This window comes from Musa acuminata, chromosome BXJ1-2, assembly GCF_036884655.1.
Source record: "Musa acuminata AAA Group cultivar baxijiao chromosome BXJ1-2, Cavendish_Baxijiao_AAA, whole genome shotgun sequence".
In the NCBI taxonomy this organism is placed as follows: domain Eukaryota; kingdom Viridiplantae; phylum Streptophyta; class Magnoliopsida; order Zingiberales; family Musaceae; genus Musa; species Musa acuminata.
In genome coordinates, this window is record NC_088328.1 from 11,960,743 (window position 1) to 11,983,605 (window position 22,863).

The 22,863-nt window shown below is 37.6% G+C and overlaps 1 protein-coding gene across 4 annotated transcripts in view; it reads left to right on the forward strand.

Moving 5' to 3' along the window:
* Positions 1-4,518: 4,518 nt before the first annotated feature.
* The window catches only part of LOC135595489 (protein GRIP-like), a 66,485-nt gene continuing 48,140 nt past the window's right edge, over positions 4,519-22,863 (forward strand). The window contains exons 1-7 of one of the 4 annotated variants that reach the window (XM_065086480.1): positions 4,519-4,657; positions 5,496-6,023; positions 9,739-9,854; positions 11,268-11,440; positions 16,356-16,449; positions 19,158-19,244; positions 19,386-19,466. In XM_065086480.1, coding sequence (XP_064942552.1) covers positions 5,516-6,023; positions 9,739-9,854; positions 11,268-11,440; positions 16,356-16,449; positions 19,158-19,244; positions 19,386-19,466 — 1,059 coding nt within the window. In that variant the 5' untranslated portion in view covers positions 4,519-4,657; positions 5,496-5,515. Of the gene's footprint in view, positions 4,658-5,495; positions 6,024-8,476; positions 8,613-9,738; positions 9,855-11,267; positions 11,441-16,355; positions 16,450-19,157; positions 19,245-19,385; positions 19,467-22,863 lie in introns of those variants that run through there. The other 3 variants (XM_065086461.1, XM_065086486.1, XM_065086471.1) reach the window with 3 other exon arrangements.

The window sequence follows — 22,863 nt, forward strand, 5'->3', positions numbered from 1 at the left end:
ACCACCTCTATTTGTCTGAAATGTCTTTATATATCTACTACTTTGCCTTTCTACAAGTGTCTTGAATTTTTAAAAATTATCAAATATTTCATATTTCAGTTTCAGAAAATATACCCAACTCATGCGGCTATAATTATCAGTAAATAATAGAAAATATTGACTTCCACCAAATGATTTTATATTCATAGATCCATATAAGTCAGCATAAATTAATTCAAGACAATTAGATGCTCTCCATGCTTTTCCAACAGGAAATAAATTTTTACTTTATTTGCCATAAATGCATCATTCACATACATCAAGTGTATTAATTTTGGGCAATCCGAAAACCATTCTTTTTTATATAACAACCTTAAACCTTTAATGTTAAGGTATCCATATCTTAAATGATATAAATTAGACATATTCTTTTGAGTTGTGATAAGAGCATGCTTTTCAACATTTGAAACATCAAGTGGAAACATCTTGTTTTGTATCATGCAAACATTTATCGTAATCAAACTAAATGTTTATCTTTAATAGTGCATGAACCATCATCAAATATAACTAAATATTCATCATCTATCAATTGTCCAACACTCAACAAGTTATGTGATAAACTAGGAATAAAGAAAACATTATCGAGGTGTTAGGAACGAGTCGACACTAAGAGGGGTGGGGGGTGAATTAGTGCAGCGGTAAAAACGTCGGTTCTGAAAAATATCTCATCCATTGAAAACCAATTTCGGAAACTTAACTTGAAAGCATGTTTATAAAAGTATTGAAGGCAGTTTGCAATTAATGTAAATTGCAAGAAGGAAATGCAAACCAGATTTTATAGTGGTTCGATCGTCATGACCTGCATCCACTCCGTCGATTCCTCTTTCGTTGAAGCCATCGGCATCCACTATCGGTCTTCCTTCAATAGGCGAAGACCAACCACCTTTTACAATTCGATTCTCCTTTTATTGGATTTAGGAGATAACCCTTACACCCCCACTTACTCATCTCTCAAACTATTCTAACACTTAGAACTTTTGAGAGGAGTTCACATAAGATTACAGCAGCGTTTCTTTCTATTTTTACTCTCAAGTCTTATGTAGTTTAATCAGGGATGAGAGAGGTATTTATAGGCTTTAATTTGATTTAAACTTAGAGCCTAAAAATATCTCATCTCAGGTTTCCTGGGTTCGGGCGGTACCACCACCTGTGTTAATCTAATATTAACAATGCATTGGGCGGTACCACCACTTGGGAGGCTATGCTGGGCGGTACCACTACCCAGACTAGTGGTACCACCACCTGCAGCCTCTCGGAGGCTGTGTCTGGGCGGTACCACCGCCTAACACAATCTCGGAGATTGTGCCACGACGGTGCCACCTCTTGGATCACTATTTGGGTCTTTCATTGGGTCCAACCTAGTCCTTACATGGGCCCAACTGGCTCCTAATTGGGTTGGCCCAAATTCAATCCCAATTATGTGCTAACTAAGAAATCTAAGATATTTACTAAGCTAAACAAGTCCTATGAGTCAAGTTTTCTTCCGGCGAGACTTCCGACGATCATTCGGCAATGTTCCAACTGACTCCCGACAAGCTCCTGGACTTCACGATGATCTACTTGGTGAGTTCCGATGAGCTTCTCTGGCAAGCTTCGAGACTTCTCGGCTGGTTCCTGCAGAACTTCCGACGAACATCCTGACTTCCGATGAACTCTCGAACTCCCAACGAAAACGCGTTCTTGACTCGGGGACTCCATTTTGCTTTATGCCTTGCTATCGTATTTAATCCTGCACATGTAAAAATATACTTTGATCTAGACAATTGATACTAAGTATGAATCATATTGTCCGGTATGTCATTGGTCTATCGATGCTTCGTCCGATTCTTCGGCGCATCATCTTCTCTTGCGGCCTATTGCCCAATCGGCCAGTTAACTCCACAATTCCGATATACTTAGGGCAATATCTGCTCTTCTTGACCCGATGCCCGAATCCATGGCCCGAAGCCTTCTATCGATACGTCGACCTATCCTCCGGCTCGACATCCAATCTTCTGACATGTTCCATCGGCCCAACATGATTCTTCCTGCTTTAATTGTCTCATCCTGATCGAAGCATCCTACATCACTAAAAACATAGATTAAATCATAAATACTTATCAATTGGTTTCGTCATCAAAATACGAGAACAACATAAGGTATTTTACCTTCTCTTGATTTGTCTTCACCTCAATTGTTCATTTCCTTTCCACTTGGATTTGTTTGTTATCTCCAAGTCTAACTTTCAACTTATGAGTTTCATCAAAATCTCTAAACATTGATGTTATGCCTAACATATGATCATAACATCTACTATCCAGAAACCAAATATCATTTGAGATTTCACTAATGAGTCATAAATAATTTACTATTTTCTTTATTTTCCTCCACATAACTTGCTTGCTTTTCTCTTTTCCAACAATTTTTCTTCATGTGACCAAACTTTTTACAATAGTGACATTGAATTCCACTCTTGTAATTTTTTTTTATCATAATTTAATTACTTTTGTTCATCATGCCCATCAAAGTGTCCTCTTCCTCTTCCATTTCCTGAAATCCTCCTCTATCACAACCTCTTCCTATTGATTTTTTATCTTCTTTTGAAGTATAAGACTCCTCCTTAATCCGAAATACTTTTTCTTCATTTTTTTCAAGTGACCTGTTCAATCTTGTTTTATGTGCTTGCAAGGAACCCATTACTTCATTAAATAAAAATATAGATAAATCTTTTGACTCCCTGATTGCGACGATAATATGATCAAATTTCAGAGTTAAACTTCTCAAAACTTTTGCAATAATTATATGATCAGGAAGATGTTCACCATAAGATTTCATTTGACTAACAATTTCAATCGCTTGAGAAAGAAAATCTTACACCGATTCATTGCTTTTCATAAACAAAATTTCAAACCCACGATGAAGGGTTTAAAGTTTTACCATAATGACCTTTGATGAGTCTTGAAATTCATTTTAAAGTATCAGCCAAACTTGCTTTGAGGTTGTCGCTGTTACAATTCTTGAGAAGGTTGTCTAATATACAACTTGTTGAATGAAGAACAATGTCTTTGAGTCATTATTTCTATTCTCCGTCAACCTGATTTCTTCATCTAGATCTGCATATCCATTTTGTATTAAGTCCCAAAGATCTTGAGACTTGAATAGAGTCTTTATCTTGATACTCCAAAATTCATAGTATTTGCTTGAGAAGATGGGAATAAAGAGTTGAGACATGGAATTGCCATTGAAAGTCATAATGCCCAGTTCATATAGAAACTTATCTCTGATACCATAAATGTTGGGGATGGAGGAGCAAGGAAACGATAAAAACAGAATACTACGATGTAATTAAAAAGAATCATTTCGATAAAGAAAATCGATGTAGTATTTAAATAAGAGGATTAACATAGAACACTTATAAGATATTCTCAAGTGTATACACCTTATCTTGCTTCATCAACTATGGTCATATTTATAGGACCTAGTGATAATTATCTCACTTTGCTATGTCACCCATGATTGAGTTAGGTGTAGGAACTACCCCATAACTTCTATATCATGGGCCACTTCTTAAAACATACTTATAACTACCTAGAACATGGTAACTACTTAGATAACTGCTATGAATCGATTCTCAACACAATGGGCGATGAGGTTCAGTTGTGGATCTTGATTGCCATCGAACTGGTTGAAGAAGGCTATGAGAACGTACTTGTAGTTGCCGGTGGCATAAGCTTCTCGTAAGCCTCCCTCATAATCGTTTTGGCCCTAGTAGATGCAATGCATGGTTTGACGAGCAAGCGATTATGGGCGGGTGAAGAGGTCAGAAAGAATAGAGGAAATCAATAATAATTTAAAAGATAATAAAATTATATTTTTATTTATTATATTTATATTTTTGAACGTGAAAAGTATGATTTTTTTCATAGTTAACTAGGTAAGGAAAATTAGAGACGCAATATTACTTTTTAAGGTATAAGTATCAAAATATAAATTATAATTAATTATGAGAGAGAATTTTTAATTAGGTATGCTACACATAATTTTTGTCAGATGAACAATTTTATCTCTATCAGGTTTATTTAGGTATGCTACAGCCAAATTTAGACGAATAAAAATGAAATGAATAATTTTGAAGTAATTTATGTATACTTGTGTATTTTAAGTAATTTATTATATTACGAAAAAATCAACAATGATTCCTCCCCCTTCGCGCGCACACACCACCGCCCCCCTCCCCGCGGGGCGCGGGGCCGCCCCCAAGTTTAAGAACCGTAAGACATCACCCGATCGAAAGAGTTTCTCCTGCACAGAGAACACTAGTACCGTTATGTTTAGTGTTTTTGCCACCCACAAGGTGGATTTAAAAAAAAAAATCGATGTTGGAATGTAATACGCGTAATTTTAAATAATATCAGGGTTAAAATAAAACATTAAAAGGTCTAATTAGTAAATATATATTTAAGTGATGGCCAAAGCAAGATCCGCACCCTTCGTCTTATATTCCTTGAAAGGCCAAACCCAAACAAAGAGAAACTCGTTTCAGTCCAAGCGTCGGTGGGGCGACGAGAAACGAAAGGGAAGAGATCAAGAAGACTCCTCCATTCTTTCTCCAAGCTCTTCTACTTCAGATCTCTATCAGGTTAGCATCGTTTATCTCTCTCCTCACCCCACCCCATCTAATTTGAACGATTGACTTCTTTCTTCCGGAACCCCGATGCTTTAGATCCGGGTTTCCGACCAATGCGCGATTCTTTGCAGAAATAAGTCGATGGGTACAATTTCCTGCTTTTCCGCTTTTCCTTGTGGAGAAATGGTGGTTTAGGGCTTCAATTTTCTTTTTATTTCCTCATCGAAAAACGTTTTCATGGTTTCATATACAATCTTGAGTATGGTTGACTCCATATTGATGGATGTTTTTCCGTTCGTGATTCGGAGGGCGATGGTTTTGCACGAAGGAAGAAATATAGGAAATAGATGTTGGATTTGAGTACATTTGATTAATTTATTTGTGTATTTTTATGAAAAGAAAAAGAATTTTATGGTTGAATTCTTGTATTGTTCTTTATATGATCAGTAATGGTCGTTTATTGGTGATGGAAGTTACTCTTCCTTCTTTTCTTACATGTTCCCCGTGATCTGTGTAAATTGTTTCTTCTTCTTCTTGATGGAAGTTTTTCCGTTCGTAATTCGAGGGGTTATGGTTTTGGACGAAGGAAGAAATATCGGAACTAGATGTTGTATTTGAGTACATTTGATTAGTATTTTGGGGTGTTTTGATGAAAAGAACAAGAATTCTATAGTTGAATTCTTGTATGGTTCTTTAGATGATTAGTAAGGGTCATTGATTGGCGATGGAAGTCACTCTTCCTTCTCCAAGTACATGTACCATGTGATTTGTGTAAATTGTTTCTTCTTGTTTATTCTTCTTCTTCTTTGTCCTCACAACATTTGGTTCTTTCTTGGATTTTTATTTGTAGGCTGGGCCAATTTTATTGACATGGATACTGGAGAGAACGAATCCACTCTGAGTCAAGAAGAGATAATTGATGGTACTGTACAGCAAAGCCTTAAGGAGAAGGATAGTGCAAATCCATTGGAGCAACCAGTTGAAGTAGCTGACAGAATAAATAGTTGTGATGCAAGCATCAATATGGAAAATGGCATTCATCAGAACCTTGCTAATGATGAAGAAAGTACTGATGAGCTCACACAACTGGTTATCGAGCTCAGTTTTCAGAATGAGTACTTGAAGTCTGAAATAGGTGACTTAAAACTGGAACTGTGTAACCCAAAGCCACTTTCTGATGAGGAGAGAAAAAGTGGCCCACATGTTGGGTCTTTGGAGCAAGATAGCAGCCTCCATGAACAGATAAAATGCTTACAGAAGGAAATTCAGGCGCAGAAGGAAACTCAAATGGCAGCTGAGGATGCTCTGGAGCATCTGAGGATGGCTTACTCCGAGGCTGATGGAAAGGTTCAAGAGCTTACCACAAAGCTCATTGAAGGTTAGTCATTATTTTCTATATGATATCTACAAAAACTGCATATTTGTTCTCTTGCTATATATTTTTTCATCCCATAACAAGTAGTAATCTACTCCGAGTCTTGTTCTGCTTTTGATTTTTTTATATGAAAGAAATTCTAATGACAAAAAGAATTATAAGTCAGAATACAACTGTTATTCTTCTCCAGAGTCTTTCTTCTGTTTCCTAAGCTTTTTTATGACAGAAACTCTAATGACAATAAGAATTATAAGTTAGAATGACAATGGTTTTATGGTGGATAAGCTCTTTTTGTTTCTTGATTATGTGCCATTGCATCTAAGAAATATATTTATAGCAAGTCCAGTCATCTTTTATCTTGCCCATGTTCCATTGGTCTATGCTAGATTTGACTTTTCATGACAATTAGCTCATTTTATTGCTTGTATACATATCAATGCTTTTATCTTTGGTTGAAATGATTACAGCTCAATTTATTGTTGAAGTTGATAGCTTTTGGCAAAAGTTCCCTAAACATAGCTTTGGAAGGAATGTAAGAAGAAAAGAATAAATGACTACACAGAAGCTCAGGAAGTGTTGTTTAAAATCCTGAGAGTCAAAGATTAGCCACAATCCACATAAATATCTGATTCAAAGACTAGCAATTTGAAATTGACCAATTAAAGATTAAAACTTTAACTGATCTGTTTTACTTTTTCAAACCTCAAGATTAGTTTATAATGATTTATCAATATGAATATGCAAACTGCAATCACTGAAGAGAATGTTTCTATAATTATTCAGACTAGGATCATTTTGAACTCAATTACAGCCAATGACAACATTACTTAAATCTCTCGACGTCTCAAGAGATGTAGGTCACATATTTCTGTATTTTAAAGGCTTTTTCTGTTAAATGGGGAGAGAGTTGAGGCTTATCCTGCAATATGGTAAAGTGAAAGTTGTTGTTGAGTTCTTTAGGCTACCTTTTTTCCTTCTGTTTTTGTCACACTCCTATTATTTTTCACTTTGCTTAAGATCTGGTATGCTCATTGCTCTTGGTTGCATCATATTTTGTCTATGTTATGTCCATCTATCTAGGTTGCATTGAAATTGGTCAACTGTTCCACAAAAATATACTCAATCTTAGGCAAATGGCAATGGAGTGTTTGACCAGAATTTGTCTTTTCATGAGCAAGTTTGACAACGCAATTATAATTGTCTTTGCATGTGCAATTCAGACAAAGTTGGCGACACTATCAATGCTATTGAGTATTGAGGATGCAAGACAGAAGGTAGGATGTGTTATCAAAATGATCGGCTACACAATGTTTAGATGATGATTTGGTGATGGATGAAGGTTTGAAGACTGATGATATAAAATATCCTATAAACCAAGTAATGCAATCTCGTATGAGACCCTTGTAGTGGTTCCAGGTCGGATTGGTACATATTGCCGGTACCATTGTATAGAGTGTTGGTACATCGATGTGTACCATATAGGAAGAAGGAGGAGGAGGAAGAGGAAGGAGGAGGAGGAAGAGGAAGGAAGAAGAAGAGGAGGTGAAGGAATAGGAGGAAGAGGGGGGCAGAAGAGGAGGTGGTGAAGGAAAAAGGAGGAAGACGAAGGAGGAAGATGAAGGAAGAGGAAGAAAGAAGCGGAGGCAATGGAGGAAGGAGGATGAAGAGGAAAGGAGAAGAGGAGGAAGAGGGGGAAGAAAGAGGAAGATGAAGGAAGAAAAGGACGAGGTTGAGGAAGAGGAGGAGCAAAGAGGAAGAATAAGGAGGAAAAGGAAGGAAGAAGAGTTGGTGGAGGAGGAGGTGGAGGAAGAGGTGGAGAAGAGCAGGAGGGAGCATACCTGGAAAGAGGCCAACGGTACATAGTGGGTGATATAGAGATAGGCGGCAGCGGGTTCACAATTTGGAGGAAGGAGGAAGAAGGCTCACAAATTGGAAGGAGGAAGAGGGCTCACAATTTGGAGGAAGAAAAGGAAGGTGGAGGATGAGGCGGAGAAGGAAGAGGAGGATAAGAATCGGAGGAAGCATACCTGAAAAGAGGTCAGCAATGCATGGTGGGTGATAGAGAGAGACGGTAGCAGGCTCGCATAATTGTGTGATGGGCAGTAGGGAGAAGAGGGCTTACAAAATTGTGAACCCTAATTGAACTTGCTATTTTTTTAATTGGACCAGATTGGACCACCCGAAATGGGGGTGGTCCACATACTGTTTCATGCCCGACCGATAAATACCGGTCAGTACGGATCAGTTTGGGCGAAATTGCAATCTTTGCTATAAACTATCAGTAGATGTTGGAGGTTGTTCTTTGCTTCTCATGTGGCCCACTGGTTGAAAGCACTAATCACCTTCTTTTTCTCGTATCCTGTGGCAGTAGAGAGTTGGAGATAAGTGATAGGCTTGTTGAAGACCCACTTTCCTCCCACTAACTTGGTTGATCTTGGGGCACGTAGAGCTCTCTTCATTTCTTCTCCTGGAGAGTGATCTGAGATAGTTTTGCAATTATAACTTGTTGGCCACTACAGAAAGCTAGAAATAACAAGCTCTTCAGAAACAAGTCGACTGCTGCCTGAGATCTTCTGTAAATGCTCTCTGGTGGTTCGTCTCTTTGAATATTATTCAAGAAGGTTTTACTTAAGTTTCTTCTGTGTTGCTTCTTTTTCTTGGTATACTTGTAAATGGCAAGCTTTTAGCACCATATTTACCCCTCTTTCAATCATCCTCGTTCTCTTGCATATTTACTGATATTTTTTCTTCTTTCTAATTTGTAAGTTTTATTTGCTTAATTAGATTATTATCGATGAACTTTTTTTCCATTTGTTGCCTAAAGATAAAAAAGAAAAGAACATTAATATCCGCCAAGGATGAAGACTAACCTATTTTGGAGCCTTCAACTAAAACTAGTTATAGATGTTCAATTATGACATCTTTAATGTTGAAATTACTGAAGAGAAGTTAAATGTTCCTTTTGTAATATTAACCAATTTATGCCTTATGTGTTTTCTGTTATGATAGATTATTGATATTAAATATATTAGAGAAAAGAGCTAGAAAAGCAAATAAGATCATCTTTAATTTATGAATATTTTTAAATAAATATTATTGCATCATTTACTCTGTTGCAAGAGCAAGGGTCTGAAGATTATGATTAGGATCACAATTGTGATCGGCCATTATAAAAGAAATCAGGTCGATTGGTTTTGGGCTATGCTTCGTTGCCATTGCTTATAACCTACTAGGGCCTTGGTAAATAAGTAGCTAAGGTCTTTCTTTAGCTCCTTTGTCTCTTCTTAAAATGATTTACTGAATACCTGTCTTAAGAAGGCAAGATTTTGGAAGTCAAAGACCATCTTTACGGGGGGATCTTTTGTGGGTTTTTAGCATTCAAAATAATCTTAAATAGTATCTCTAGCTCTCCTTGCAGAGGCATGGTAAAATTGAAAAATTTGTTGTAGACATTGAATTAATCAGAGATCAACAGAACAAATTTAACAATTCAATTGCATGTTAATTTTGTTTTAATTTCTGAGCTTCAAGTTCAGTTGGATTCTGGATCAACATATATCACAATTTTCTTCTATTTTGTTGGTTAAGTGAATGGTAAGATACCCTTATAATAACATGATTTTTCAGTACCCTGTATGTATTAATATTGTAATGCTTTTTCACCTTGTCTTAAACCCATTATGGTGTCTTTAATTATTATATCATTTTAATTTTGTAGCTCAACAGAAGATGGAACAAGAAATAAAGGAGCGTGATGATAAATATGTTGAGCTAGATTCCAAGTTTGGAAGGCTTCATAAACGGGCAAGACAACGGATTCAAGAATTACAAAAGGTGAACATGTCAAATGGTTCTGTCTGTCCTTTTGATTTCATGTCTTTCCTGTGCATACATCCTCTTTTAATTGCTGAAGAAGATTGTATTTGACTGTATCTGGTCAACACCAAGCATTTCTCTTAGCATGACTTAGAGTGGACATCTTTTTCATTTTTGTGTTCCTTGTTCTGTTAGATCTAGGGTTGATCAACTTTTTTCAGATTCAGAGAAAGATGTTGGAAAGGTCCAGCACTCCTGTTTATAGCCTAACATAATTCTCTCTTACCCATGGTGATTCTAAATTTTGGGTATGATTTAGAAAAGATTTCCTTCAGAGAATTTGTGTCTTACCAAACTGATTCTTTTAGAGGTGTTCATATACTGATGGATATATAAACTCTTGGCTTGACTTTGTAGTAAACATGTACTTTAGCAGTGGGCAAGAGATCAAAGAAAGATTGGGACCAGAAGGTTCCCTTTTATGATAGCCTGACTATTTGGCTTTTTGCTAGTTTGGTAATTGATGAATAATGCTAAAGGAAGAAACACTAAGACAACTTGAGTACCTTTTTTCTTTTGATTATTCTTGGCACCTCTTTTTCAGTCAACTAATGGCACCCTTGTTTAATGAGATCAGCTCTTGAATCTGAATAAGATAAAATATCAGTGATGAAGACCTACATGACAATCATCTATTGATTTAAAATATCCAAGTGATGATAAATGTATTCAACTAGTTTCCTTTTTAAACAGTGTTTCAACTTTGAACACTCTTGATTTGTTGGAAGTTTGTGTTCTTGATTTTTCATTGACTCAATAGTTCTTAAGGTTTTCCATGGTAGCCAAACTGTTAGGAATTTCACAAATTTTCTATTTGTTCATTGTTCATGGCATAACTTGAGATTGCCTATGGTTGTCTTGTGGTGATGCTTCTTGCTGCAAAGGGATGGTTCTCTTCTTCTATTGCTTTTTATGACATCACCATTGCTTTGATTGACTGAGAAGACATATACTTATCATAATTTTTTTCTGAGAAAAAAATATATGCTGGATCACTTAAGCACATCATGAATTCTTGATCACCTTAGTCATCTGGTATTCTCTTCATAACACTAAATTTGGAATCCAGACCGTCGAACCTGTGATTGCTGTCTTTTCAAATCTGTGTTACACTTCGTTGGTTCCTATATAATTCTTTTACAGACTATAGTGCACAACAAAGTTTTTTCTTGGTTATGATATTCCTACTAAGCATTTAAGTTGACTGACAGGCCTAATTTTAAATCAGAATGTTGTAGAATCCATCCATCTGACTCTTTGAAGAATGCATATGCAATTTTCTTTGCTTCTAACTTCTGCACTTCTCTGTTATTCTTGGTGCAGTCGAGTGTTGACAAGTTTGTAGATTTTATGTTCTTTTGTTTTATCTAGGAGAAAGATGATCTTGAAGCACGCTTTAGTGAGACTAATATGAAAATTGAGCAAGCTTCATCCCAGCAAGCAGCATTAGCACAGCAGGAACTGGAGCGTAGTCGTCAACAAGCCAATGAAGCATTGAGATTAATGGATGTTGAAAGGCAGCAATTACGGACAGCTAACAGCAAGTAATGCAAATTTTTAGTTGTATGAGGTTGCTATTCATTGTCTTGGTATTATGATGCTTACTTTTTATTTGTTTAGATTAGTTCAAGAATTTACCTTGTGCTAGCTCTCTTATTTATAATGGTTTTGGAGAAACAAAGCAAGACTAACTGGTTATTATGGTCAGACATTTCTTGCCAATTGAATGTCAGCTTCAACTTTTAAAACTTTAGAAGTGGTAGTGACTAATTAAGATCGTTTTATGTAAACTTTAAAATTGGATATTTGTCCACAGATGATGTAAAATAATTACTAAGCTTATTGATATCTCATTCTTGTGCAAGTTGATTTCATCTCCTGATGGATAAAATACAAATAAATTATTAGTATGGCATATTGATTGTCATGTTAAAGGATATGGTTCCAACAAGAGGAGCATTTTTGGTCATCATTGAAGATGTATTAACCAAGTAATTCTCACTTGGTTTTCACATCTGCATACTCAATTAAAAGCAAGCTCCATCAAGATCTTGATCAGTTATCTTCATTTTATGTAGAAAAGTGCAATGTGCTTTCATTAAAGACTAAAATACCATGGCAGGAAGTAAAACTAGTATCACGACATGAACAATATAAAAGGCTGGTGATTACTTATTTCTTCTCCAATGACATATGAAATATGTTGTATTGTTAGTTTAATAGTAATTGTTTTTGTAATTAGTTGCCCCATCATAGCAAGTTGTTTAATTAATTAAATTATTGTAGTTGTAAACCAAAAATTGGTTTTGTTAGCATACCACCATGTCAGTTGGTGGTTTGCACTAGGCTGTGTTATACATATACTTTAAGACAATTGTTTTGGCAGCATGCAAAAAAAAAAAAAAAAAGAAATATTGAAATTGGATTTAGCTTGTTTTAAACTTCTGGTTGATGTCCTTTGCCATTGTCCATTAGTGGACAGTAGCATTTAGTTACTGTAGCCATTGAAAAGCCTGTTGAGTCCATACCATGTAATAGGATTATTGGTGTGGAAAGTGGAAACAGTGGTATAAAAAAAACAAAAAAAAGAGGCTACTCAATACATAATGGTCCCACCGGGATGGATCAATTTATGCAGCCTTATCATGTGTTGAACCCTTCTCATCTAGGTCGCAAAAGAGTAGTCTTATCTTTAATACGTATGGTATGAGTACGTAGAAGTTTTGATACAGTTGCTTAGGGTTTTTAGCACTTGATTTTCATAGCTCAAGTGGTTATAGACAAGTATCAAGGGCACAAAAGCTATGGAATAATGATAAAAACTACCAAGGTCTTCTGTGGCTATTGATGAGTGCCTACATTGGTTAAAACATACTGTAGCAGAAAGGTATTTAAAAGGTTTGATTAGTGCTGAGAAGTATAAGTTTTGATACATCTGCTGAGGGTTTTCTAGCACATGATTTTCATAAGTGAAGTGATTATGTATGAGTAGGAAGGGCACAAAAGCTATAGAGTTTGCTACTATAGCCATATTGTGGTATGACCAGTGTAGTCAATGGCGCGAGGCGCTAAAAGGTGCTAAGGTGCCAAAATGCCTGAATGCCTAGCGCTCACTCGAGTGAAGCGAAGTGCTTGCAAATATTAAAATCAAGTATATATAAAATTAATGATAGGAGGGAGGAGGAGGAGGAAGGAGAAGGGGGTTGTCATGGTTCGAGGAGACTTAGTGGCCCTCCGTTAGGAGGGGAGCTATCGGGGAGAGGGGGGCAATCATAGAGAAGAATGAGAAAGAGGGAAGGGACTACGAGAGGAGGGAAAAGAAGCAGAGAGGAGAAGGATGAGTAGGTAGGAGGGAGAGGGGTTAGTTGGGGTCTGGGGATGCTTGGCGAGGGTAGTGGGGTTGTTGGGAATGGTGGTGGGAGGGGGTCTATTGGGGAGTCTCGACGATCAGCGATGACATCGGAGGGGGAGGAGAAAGAGAAAGAGTGAGGTAGGAAGGAGAGAGAGAGAGAGAGTGATATTGTGAGAAGATGACACTCTCAAAGGGTCATCGTATGAGAGGAAGTTGCTCGCTAATCATCAAATTGTTGCTTTTGCCATGGGAGGAAGCCATTGGATGCATCGCGAGAGAATGGTGTCCAATTGTTCCGATCGATAGTGCTAGGTTTTTGCCAATTGTGGATTGTCACCTTTGCCATGAGAGGAAGTTGTTTGGTTTAGGAGGAAGCCGTTCGTCACTTCCTAGGAGGAAGCAGTTCATTGTCGTCAGCACTAGGTTACCAAGAGAGGAGGTTAGGGTCGGTCTTGCACGTGAGGGAGGGATGGTGTGGTAAGCTGTTGGTCATCTGGTTTGATCGAACCAGCATCATCAGGTTCGATTGAACCAGGATTAGTTTAAGCATGCACCTAAGCCATCCAGCTCCTGGGCAACACCTAGTTGAAGGCGCCTGCCTAGCCCACCATCGAGGTGCTCGAGCCCCACCTTGCCTTGCCTCGCTTGGGTGCCTTGGCGAGCGTCCAATGACTTTCTTGGGTATAGCTACTTATGAGTACTAAAAAGCTAGTGTGGTTCCAAGATATAGGAATACAAGTTTTAATACATCTGCTTAGGGTTTTTTAGCGTTTGATTTTCATGCTTAGGTGATCTTACAAGAGTAGCAAGGGTACAAAAGCTATAGAATACTGATAATGACTACCAAGATTTGCTTTGGTTATTGATGAGTGCCTGTACTGGTTAAAACATACTGTCCCAGGAAGGTATTCACACGTGCCACATTGACACATGTTGGAGGTGCTAACATATGATGGCTAATATGTGCCTGCTGTAGGTAGCATCAGTGATTTAAAATGCGCTAGGCGCCAAGGTCCAAAAACGCCCGAGGCGCTAGGCGCTCGCTCGAGCGAAGCGAGGCGCTAAAATATAAAAATATATAATATAATTAATATAATTATTTAAATAAAAAATATACTATTAAATTAAGAAAATCGAGTACAAAATCACAATGTCATATTAATAAAAAGTCTAAAAAATCAAAACAATAAAATTTTACATCAAATCTATTGAGTTGCTCTGTACACTTGTCATTTATTCTGAAACTTAACAATAATTTTAAATAAAAAAATAATAGTATTAAAATTAAAATAATATATTATTAATCTAATAAATAAAAATATTATTATTAGTATACAATTAGCAATATATTGTTAATATACTGTTAACAGTATAGTGAGAAAAGTGTGAGAAGACCGAGGCTACTAAGACAACGACAGTGGTAGCGAGAGCGGGAGTGGGAGTTGCGAGCGGTGAGTGACGACAACAACGATGAGCGACGATTGTGGCAGCGGTGAGTAGCGACAGTGGCAGCAGCAGCAGAGAGCAGCGACAGCGGAGAAGAAATCTCGACGGCAAATCGCAAGTGTTAGGGTTGGGGAAGTCGGGGAAATCGTGTGAGGGAGCCTATCGGTGATTTAGTTGGTCCGATTGAACCAACTAAAGCATCGGAGACCGAACCAGACATAAAACATTGGTTCGGTCGCCTGGTTTAACCCGGGCGCTCGCCCGAAGCGCCCGACGCCTAGGCTCGGGCGAGCGCCTAGGCGGCGCCTCATTGAAGCGAGGCGCTTGGACATGAAGCGAGGCGCTCGGGCCTCGCCTCGCCTCACCTCGCCCGAGCGCCTATTGAAATCACTGGGTAGCATAAGTTTTTGGTGACTGATACGACACTAATGTAACACCAGAAATATTGGCACCTTATACTGTGAAATGGCATTCTTGACAATTGGAAAAACCTACAAAAGCAAAAAAAATAATTACTATGCATATCAGGAGCTGCTGCTAGTGATTCTTAGAGTTTTTTTTACAGGATTCTTAGAGTTATTAGCAGGATCGATTTCTAGAATATACTATTTAGCAAGGTTCGCAATATCGTATCGTACCGGTATTTCGACTTGGGCTCGGTACCGGTACGGTATGGTATACCGAGCGGTACACCCAGGTGTACCGAGTACTGTAGCACTGCCACAGTGCTACAGTGCACTGCTACAGTGCACTGCTACAGTGCACTCGGACCGGTAACAGGCGGTCCGTGTACCGACAACCTGTTGGACCGGTATGTACCGCCCATACCGGGCGGTATGGTTCGGTACGGCAGACCCTGCTATTTAGCAACATTTTACCAGCCCAAATGCACTTTCCTATAAAGAAGTTAAAGATACATAGGTATCATCTTTGTGGCATGCCAATTTTCAATTACAGTCCTAAAATAAAATTGGCAAACAAGTAGTTAGTATTTATTAAAATATTGTTTCATGTGAGTCAATTTGTGGACTTATAAATTGGATATCTGTTTCATAATTTGTTTCAGCTTAATGTAAATTATTATCACATTTTAACTATAGTTTCAGTAGGTTTGAGAATTTGATACAGTTTTTTCTAGGTTTCTCTTGCTATATATGAAAAACAAGTAATTAGGAATATTAGCTGGACATCCAAACATTTATGAGGCATACTAGGTTCCGGAAAACCTTTGAGGATTGATACGAGGATCAATATATCCTTAACAGTTGATAGAGTGATTATAATATTTATGGTTGATGGTTCTCTTGATCAAGGAGCTTTTACTTAGGTGATTTACTGTTCTTATTTACCTCTAATAAATGTTTTTCTTTTTTCCATCATCATGGTAGTTATGCATTGGAAAAATGCAATTAAGGCTCAAGTTTCTATATCTGAGTATCATTGGAACATATAAGGTGAAGTTTACAGGACTCTTGTTATCTTGATATGTTTGATAAAGCTGTTACCTGCAAAATACATCTCATGTCAATCCGAGACATGAAGTTTTGAGTCTTTTGACTGTCTAAAAATGTTGTCTACATGATGGTTCATATATTTGTCTTTTCTGCTTGTTTCAGTGTTTCAACCTAGTGTATATAATTTGATTTATTATTAATGTTCAGACTTCGTGATAATTTTGACGAAATGCGTCGCTCATTAGAAGCCAAAGAGAATGCACTTGAGGCATTACACCAGTCCATCTTTGAGAAAGAGCAGGTACTACATGCTATTTTTTTAATGTTTGCAAGTTGCTTGAAGCTGTTATAGCATTTTGTCAAATCTTATGTTCTTCATTCCAAAGATTTTAAGCATTTTAAACCTCCTAGTCTGCTCACATGAGATTGATAGCTGTGTTACAACATATCAATGTGGCTTAAGTTTGGTTGTCTTGATTGTGCTGTGGAAGGATGACATAGGTATTATATGTATCTTGCATAATTACGTCATTTAGGGTTACATAAAATGATGAAATTCAATACCCTCGTAAATGGAAATAATTTGAGACATGAGACAATTGCAAGCTGTAACCTTTTTCTTCTCCTTTTGCATTGCTGATGATCTTATTATTTTTCACCTTTCAGTTTTATTGCTTGATGATGTTTTTATCCAATGTTGTTCTTGAAGATGCTTCATGTTGTTTTTTGTGCCTGATAAGAAGGCTTACATTTGGTTTTGTTTGATATGCTTTAGTATCCTTCTATTTTTCTACATCCACTCTGGATCTGGGATCTGGTTTTAACATATGTCTTATGCTAGTTGTTTATTGTATTTATGATCTGATTATTATGTAGATGAGTGTGTTGTCCCTAAACTTCTCTTTTCTAACGTTAATGTCTCTCAGCTTTGTGATATAAATATTCATTACTAGTATATTTCTGATGTGCTGTTCTACTCTTGTCCTATTGCACAGAAGTGTTCCTAATGCTATGCTAAGCTCCTTGACATCATTATTCTACATGCTCCAAGATTTTTTTGTTTTCTACTGTTCCAAATATTTTTTGACTTCTAATATAACTTTGGTTAGTATTAATTGTGGATTCTGCATAAGTTGTTACAATCAAGAATTAACATCTCAATCTGGTCCCCATACTGGCCATCGGTCGGACTAGTAAGGTATGGGACCAATTGGTCCATACTAGTTCTGGACCCGATAAATAACCTTCTTTTAAGTTGTTAGGCCTAAATAATGAATAATTCTTCTAAATATATTGTTAACCATATGCCAAGAAAATCGTCAACTGGAATGGGGTGGAGAAAACAAAGAATAGGGTGGATGCCAAACCATCACACACACTTGATTGAGGTTGTAGGAGGCACATTACTGGAAGTTTATCTCTCACTCAGCAATTTATTGAAGCATCAGAAACCTGTCAGAGTTGAGCGCACTGTGCATTGATTTGCGGATTGGATTATTACAGTTATGTTTGTCTTGATTTAGGTTTTACTTCTTTTTATACTCTTGCATGAGGTAATATTTGAAAAATTTTTTAGGTAAATATTGTGAGATCAATGTGATTTTCCATTGAGTATTTGTTATGACAAGTCAAAAACCCTGTATGAGGTCATGTGCTAAAATCAAACAGCTTCATGTGTCCATAACTGTCACATTATCAAGGTGACCTGCAAACCTGTCAAGAAATCCAAGTGAATTGGCACAAGTATTGCACCCCCAACATTTCCTGAAGAAGGCTCATACAGTTCCAGTGTCTTAACCAACTCCACTGGAGTGTTTGATTTTCCTATGAATAACATTTCCATAAATATAGAAAATCATCTGTATAGGTGTTGTTTCAGCCATTTGGAATTATAGTAAAGTAATGATGACCTGAATTAGGACATTATTATTCTATTTTCACAGATTGTACTTAGAAACTTGTAAGAACCTCATAAGCTGTGTGTAAACAAGAAAATCAACTTACTAATTTTTCTTTAAATAAACCCATATTGCTGATATTTAGCCATACAATTGGTCTGATGAAATCAATGTCATGGGCTGGACCCATCATGCTTTGGGAAAATAAGGTTCGACAAGAGTTTGCATCTAGTGCTCAGCCCTTATTATGCACAAAATTCAATGGTCTATGTAACATTTTATTTTCATTTTTATTGTAGAATTGCAGATGATCAAGATATGGATTTAAATACCAGTTTGATGAGTTTTGATAATCTGTTGGACTACTATGATACTGGTATACATGGTGGTATATTGACTCGTCTTGCCAGGTATCATTGAAAAAAACAAAAAATGTGTATATAGCAGTTTGAAACTATACGTATGATTACTGGGCTTGGTCAGACTGGTAAATTATCAGTTAATATGTATTAGCCAGTATTTAAATCATGGATTAAAACTTTAAAAGTATACCTTTTATGAGTATGATTCTACTTGAATTCATGCATATATTCTTTTATTATAACTTTTGAACAAACTGCTTGGTGACTAAAGCTCTGTTTTGTATGGGGATTTGGAATTGGAGGGATCTAAAGTCCAAGCCAGGATATCTTTAATATCAATTAATGAACAATTTTATTTTTGATTTATGAATTTCAGGATATTAGGAATGGAATATGAGCAATGAATTGGATTTTGTAAATTTTACGATTTGTAAATTCCATGATTACCTTGAGTAACTTGATTACTATGATTTGGATGGTAGGCTTTGGATGGTGGGATTTAGAAAGTGGAATTTTGAGGGTACTTGGCTTAAATCCTTGCAAAATTTGGACTTGTAGTGGGTCTTGTAACTAGAATGAGAGGCGAGATCCTTTTTGGGTGGGATTAATGCCATATATGGTGTATGGGATCTTGATGATGGAAATACTTCAGTGTGATTTTGTAATAACTTGAGATTTTATACATAATTCCGATGGAATCTCTGTACCAAACAGGGCCTAAAAGTTTCCCCTGGTTGAATTTTCTACAGATGTTGGAACAAGTTCGGGGTTTGCTACAAGCCTCAGAAGAGAAAAGACAAACATCAATTGCAGAGCTTTCTACTAAGCTCCAAAAGGTAGAATAAATTGTTGTTCAAGTGGCATAAATATGCAATATCTTTGTAGCCAATTCAAATTATTGTTGGAACTAAATATTTGACATATTTGTGCTTTACTCTGAACCTTTTGTTTCTCTTTCTTTTTTTTTCTTTTTCCAGCAAGTAGAAAGTTTAGAAGCACAGCTTACTGATGCTCTAGCACAAAGTAGTAAAGCAGCTGAAACAAACTCTTCTCTCCAGGTACAGTTGCACTTCTACGTTCCTAATTTTTAATTGCTTCTTAGTTTTACCTATGATGCCCCCTCCTTGTAAAATCGTGCAATACATATCGCTGAGATGCAAAGTTTGTGAGCCTGTCACTATATTGACTTGCTAATTAAAGTATTGAAAGGTAAAAAGTGTGGTACTGCATTTCATCCTCTCTTTCTCTCATTCCTTAAAGAATAATGCAAATATATGAGAAAGATTTTCTGCTTATGGGAATGCTTTTCTTTTTAAATTCAGTGATAGCATGAAGAGGCTGAATAAGTTATTACTGAAGCTTCATCCTTTAGTAGCTTAAATGTTATATTTATGTAAGTACACGTTTGGCAAACAAATAACCAATTCTAGATTAAAGACTAAGTAGTATTGATTTTTTTTTTTCAAAAGGAAAAAGTTATTCTATTGAGTCAAAAAGTGAATACACCTTATGCTATGGAGATCACCAACAAAAAAGAATGGAAGGCCTGAGGCCAATTCCCTCTCGAAACAAAATTAGAGGCCATAGCCCTCTTGGAGGTAGCTAACCAGTTGGCACACTGGTTGCCCTTCCTAAACACATAGGAGATATGGAAATCATTAAACAAGTTCAAGAAGCCAAAAATATCCTTTACAAGGTTTGTTGTGTTCCACGGAGGATCCAACTCCTTCAGGATGTTAACTGCAAGTTGGGCATCAACTTCAACCATTATCCTTTCCACTCCCTCCTGCTTAGCTAGCTGTAGTCCCTCATGCACCACTGTCAACTTGTTGTACAAGCTCCCCTTCCAAATATATACTTGCCACCTGCACAAATACACTGCCCTGTGTGAGTTTTAAAAACAAATCCCAAACCCCTAATTTAGGATATCTTCACATAAGAACCATCAATGTTCAGCTTGTGCTATCTAGGTGTGGGCTAGGCCCAGTGGAATCGATTTTTGAATTAATTATAATGGTCAACTAAAATTTAAATAATGAAGTGGAGAATTTTTAATGCAAGCTTTTGTTAGAATTGATAAGTACAATTGTCTTTAACAGAATAACCGAACAAATGATTTGAAGAATAATATTTTTAATACTTGATTACAAGGGCAACCTAATAACCTATTACAATATGAATTTGTCATGACTCTAGTTGGAAACTCCATGGATTTTGCTTCAAGAGGCTAGTTTTTGAGGAGTTTCTCTCTGTAGTGAAATATAAACTTAGAATCTATTGCTTTTGTAATTTATATGCGACTTAGGATCAGCTGTCATGAAGCAATGTCGACAAGGTTTTCGTCACTTGTCCATGACGGTTTTTGGTTCTTGTTTTCTGTTGTTTTCTTCATGTTTTTGGTGTTTACTTTAGGACAGCTTGTACGATGCAGAAAACACTATAGTCTGCCCTACTTTTGTTTGTTGTCAGTGTTTTTATTTCTTGTTTTCATCATGTAAAACTCGGAAATGATTTTCGCTATGCGACGCCGCACGAAGGAAAAATGGCCCAAGACTATACCGTCCTTACATGCCACGGGCTGATTTTTTGTTGACGACCTAGTGGTGCGTAACGTCAGTCGTCTCAATACCTTGGAACGCCCCAGGTGGCACCGACGCGGATGGGGCTTTGAGTAGGGGTCTGATAGGTGATGCAACTTCTTTATTGTGCCTGTTTTCTATTTAGTGAAAGTGTTAGGTGAACATTGGGCTTGCATTTACCTTTAGAACCCCTTTTATGTGTGCTTGTTCAGTCTGTTTTCAAGACCCTTTTAAGCCTAATGAATGCTGGTTGCTTTGTGTTCCTTTGGATCCGGTTATCTTGCCATTTTCGTGTGTGACGGCGGCAAATTGTCTGCACATTTGCCTTTTTAACCTTTTCTTTGTTGTGTAGGTCTTTTGTGGACTGCACGAGGTTAAGGTCTAGGTTGACCCTTGCTGACATATCACTTGGGTGCTGCACGCCATAGGTAATTCCATCTAAGGGAATGACATAGTGGTATCAAAGCGGATAAAGCAAACATTGAATTGCCATGGTTGGGCAGCGTGGCAAAACTAGCATTTCTGTACATGATGGGCAGTAGCAATGTGTGACCGTTTTGGAGAAACGAACGAGCACTCGCGCGAAAACTAGCAAAGCTGCCCAAGTGGAGTGTGGCATTTGTAGCGATGTTCTCGCAGCGCAAGAGTTCTCTTACGCAGAATAGGCATGAGTTGAAGGGCAGCTTGAATGATATAGAGGCACCAAAGGAAAGATTGGTTGAGTCAGAGCTACGACTTGACCTTGTCAACTGAAAGTTGATGGATCTCCACGAAGCAGGGAGTTTCTTGAGATGGTAGAGTTTGTGTAAATAGGGTTGCAATCTTGACTGGATCAACTGGAGGTTTGAGTCAAAAGGTTGACGGACGACATGAGAGTTTGTGCAATACTTACAAGGGTAAGGGATTTGATGACTCATTACTCAAGTGTTAGTACTAATGCAAGTTACATATGCAAGCGGAGGAATGTCTCGCAGTTATCTCTCATCGAGATTAAGGGCTCCCGAATCACAAAGCTATGAGGGTGCTTTGGATGTTAAGGAGTTAGAAAACTTTCTCTTCGATTTGTAATAGTACTTTAGAGCAAGGTTCGCAATACCGTACCGTACCGGAGTTTCGACCTGGGCTCGGTACCGGTACGGTACGGTATATCGCTCGGTACACCCAGGTATACCGAGCGGTATATTCAGGCGTGCCGAGCACTGTAGCAGGCGGTCCGAGTACCGAGCGGTATATTCAGGCTGTCTGCGTACTGGAAGCCTGTCGGACCGGTACGTACCGCCCGTACCGGGCGGTACGGACCGGTACTGCAAATCATGCTTTAGAGCAACCCAACCAGAATTAAAAGATTCGAAGGTGTCATTAGTGACGATGTACCTTGTCGATGATGGAAAATTGTGGTGGTACACACGGTGGGAAGAAATACAGCAAGGTCGTTGTAACATCGACACTTGGGAAGCCTTGAAGAGGGAATTCAAATTCAGTTCATGATAGAGAATATAGTTCGTTACATGACGGAAGTTATGACAACTTCGTCAGACCTCTATTATCTGGGACTATGTGAAATAGTTTTATGCATTGATGCTAAGTATCCAAGACATGTTCGAGAAAGACAACTTTTTGCTCCCTCGACGATCTGAACTGTGAGCTCAATAGGAGTTCCATCGAAGGTTTTTAATCTTGTATCGTACCGGCGTACCAACGTACCGACGTACCGAGCGGTACGCTAGGGCATACCAAGTGGAGAACATGAAGCAATTTAGGATTTTTGTACCTGATCGTGGACGCGGAGGAGAAGAACTCCCCCCATCGACAGGCGAAGTGCCTTGGGGCCGACTAGTGCATGCACGACGGGGAGTGGCGGAGGGGGAAGGCTTCC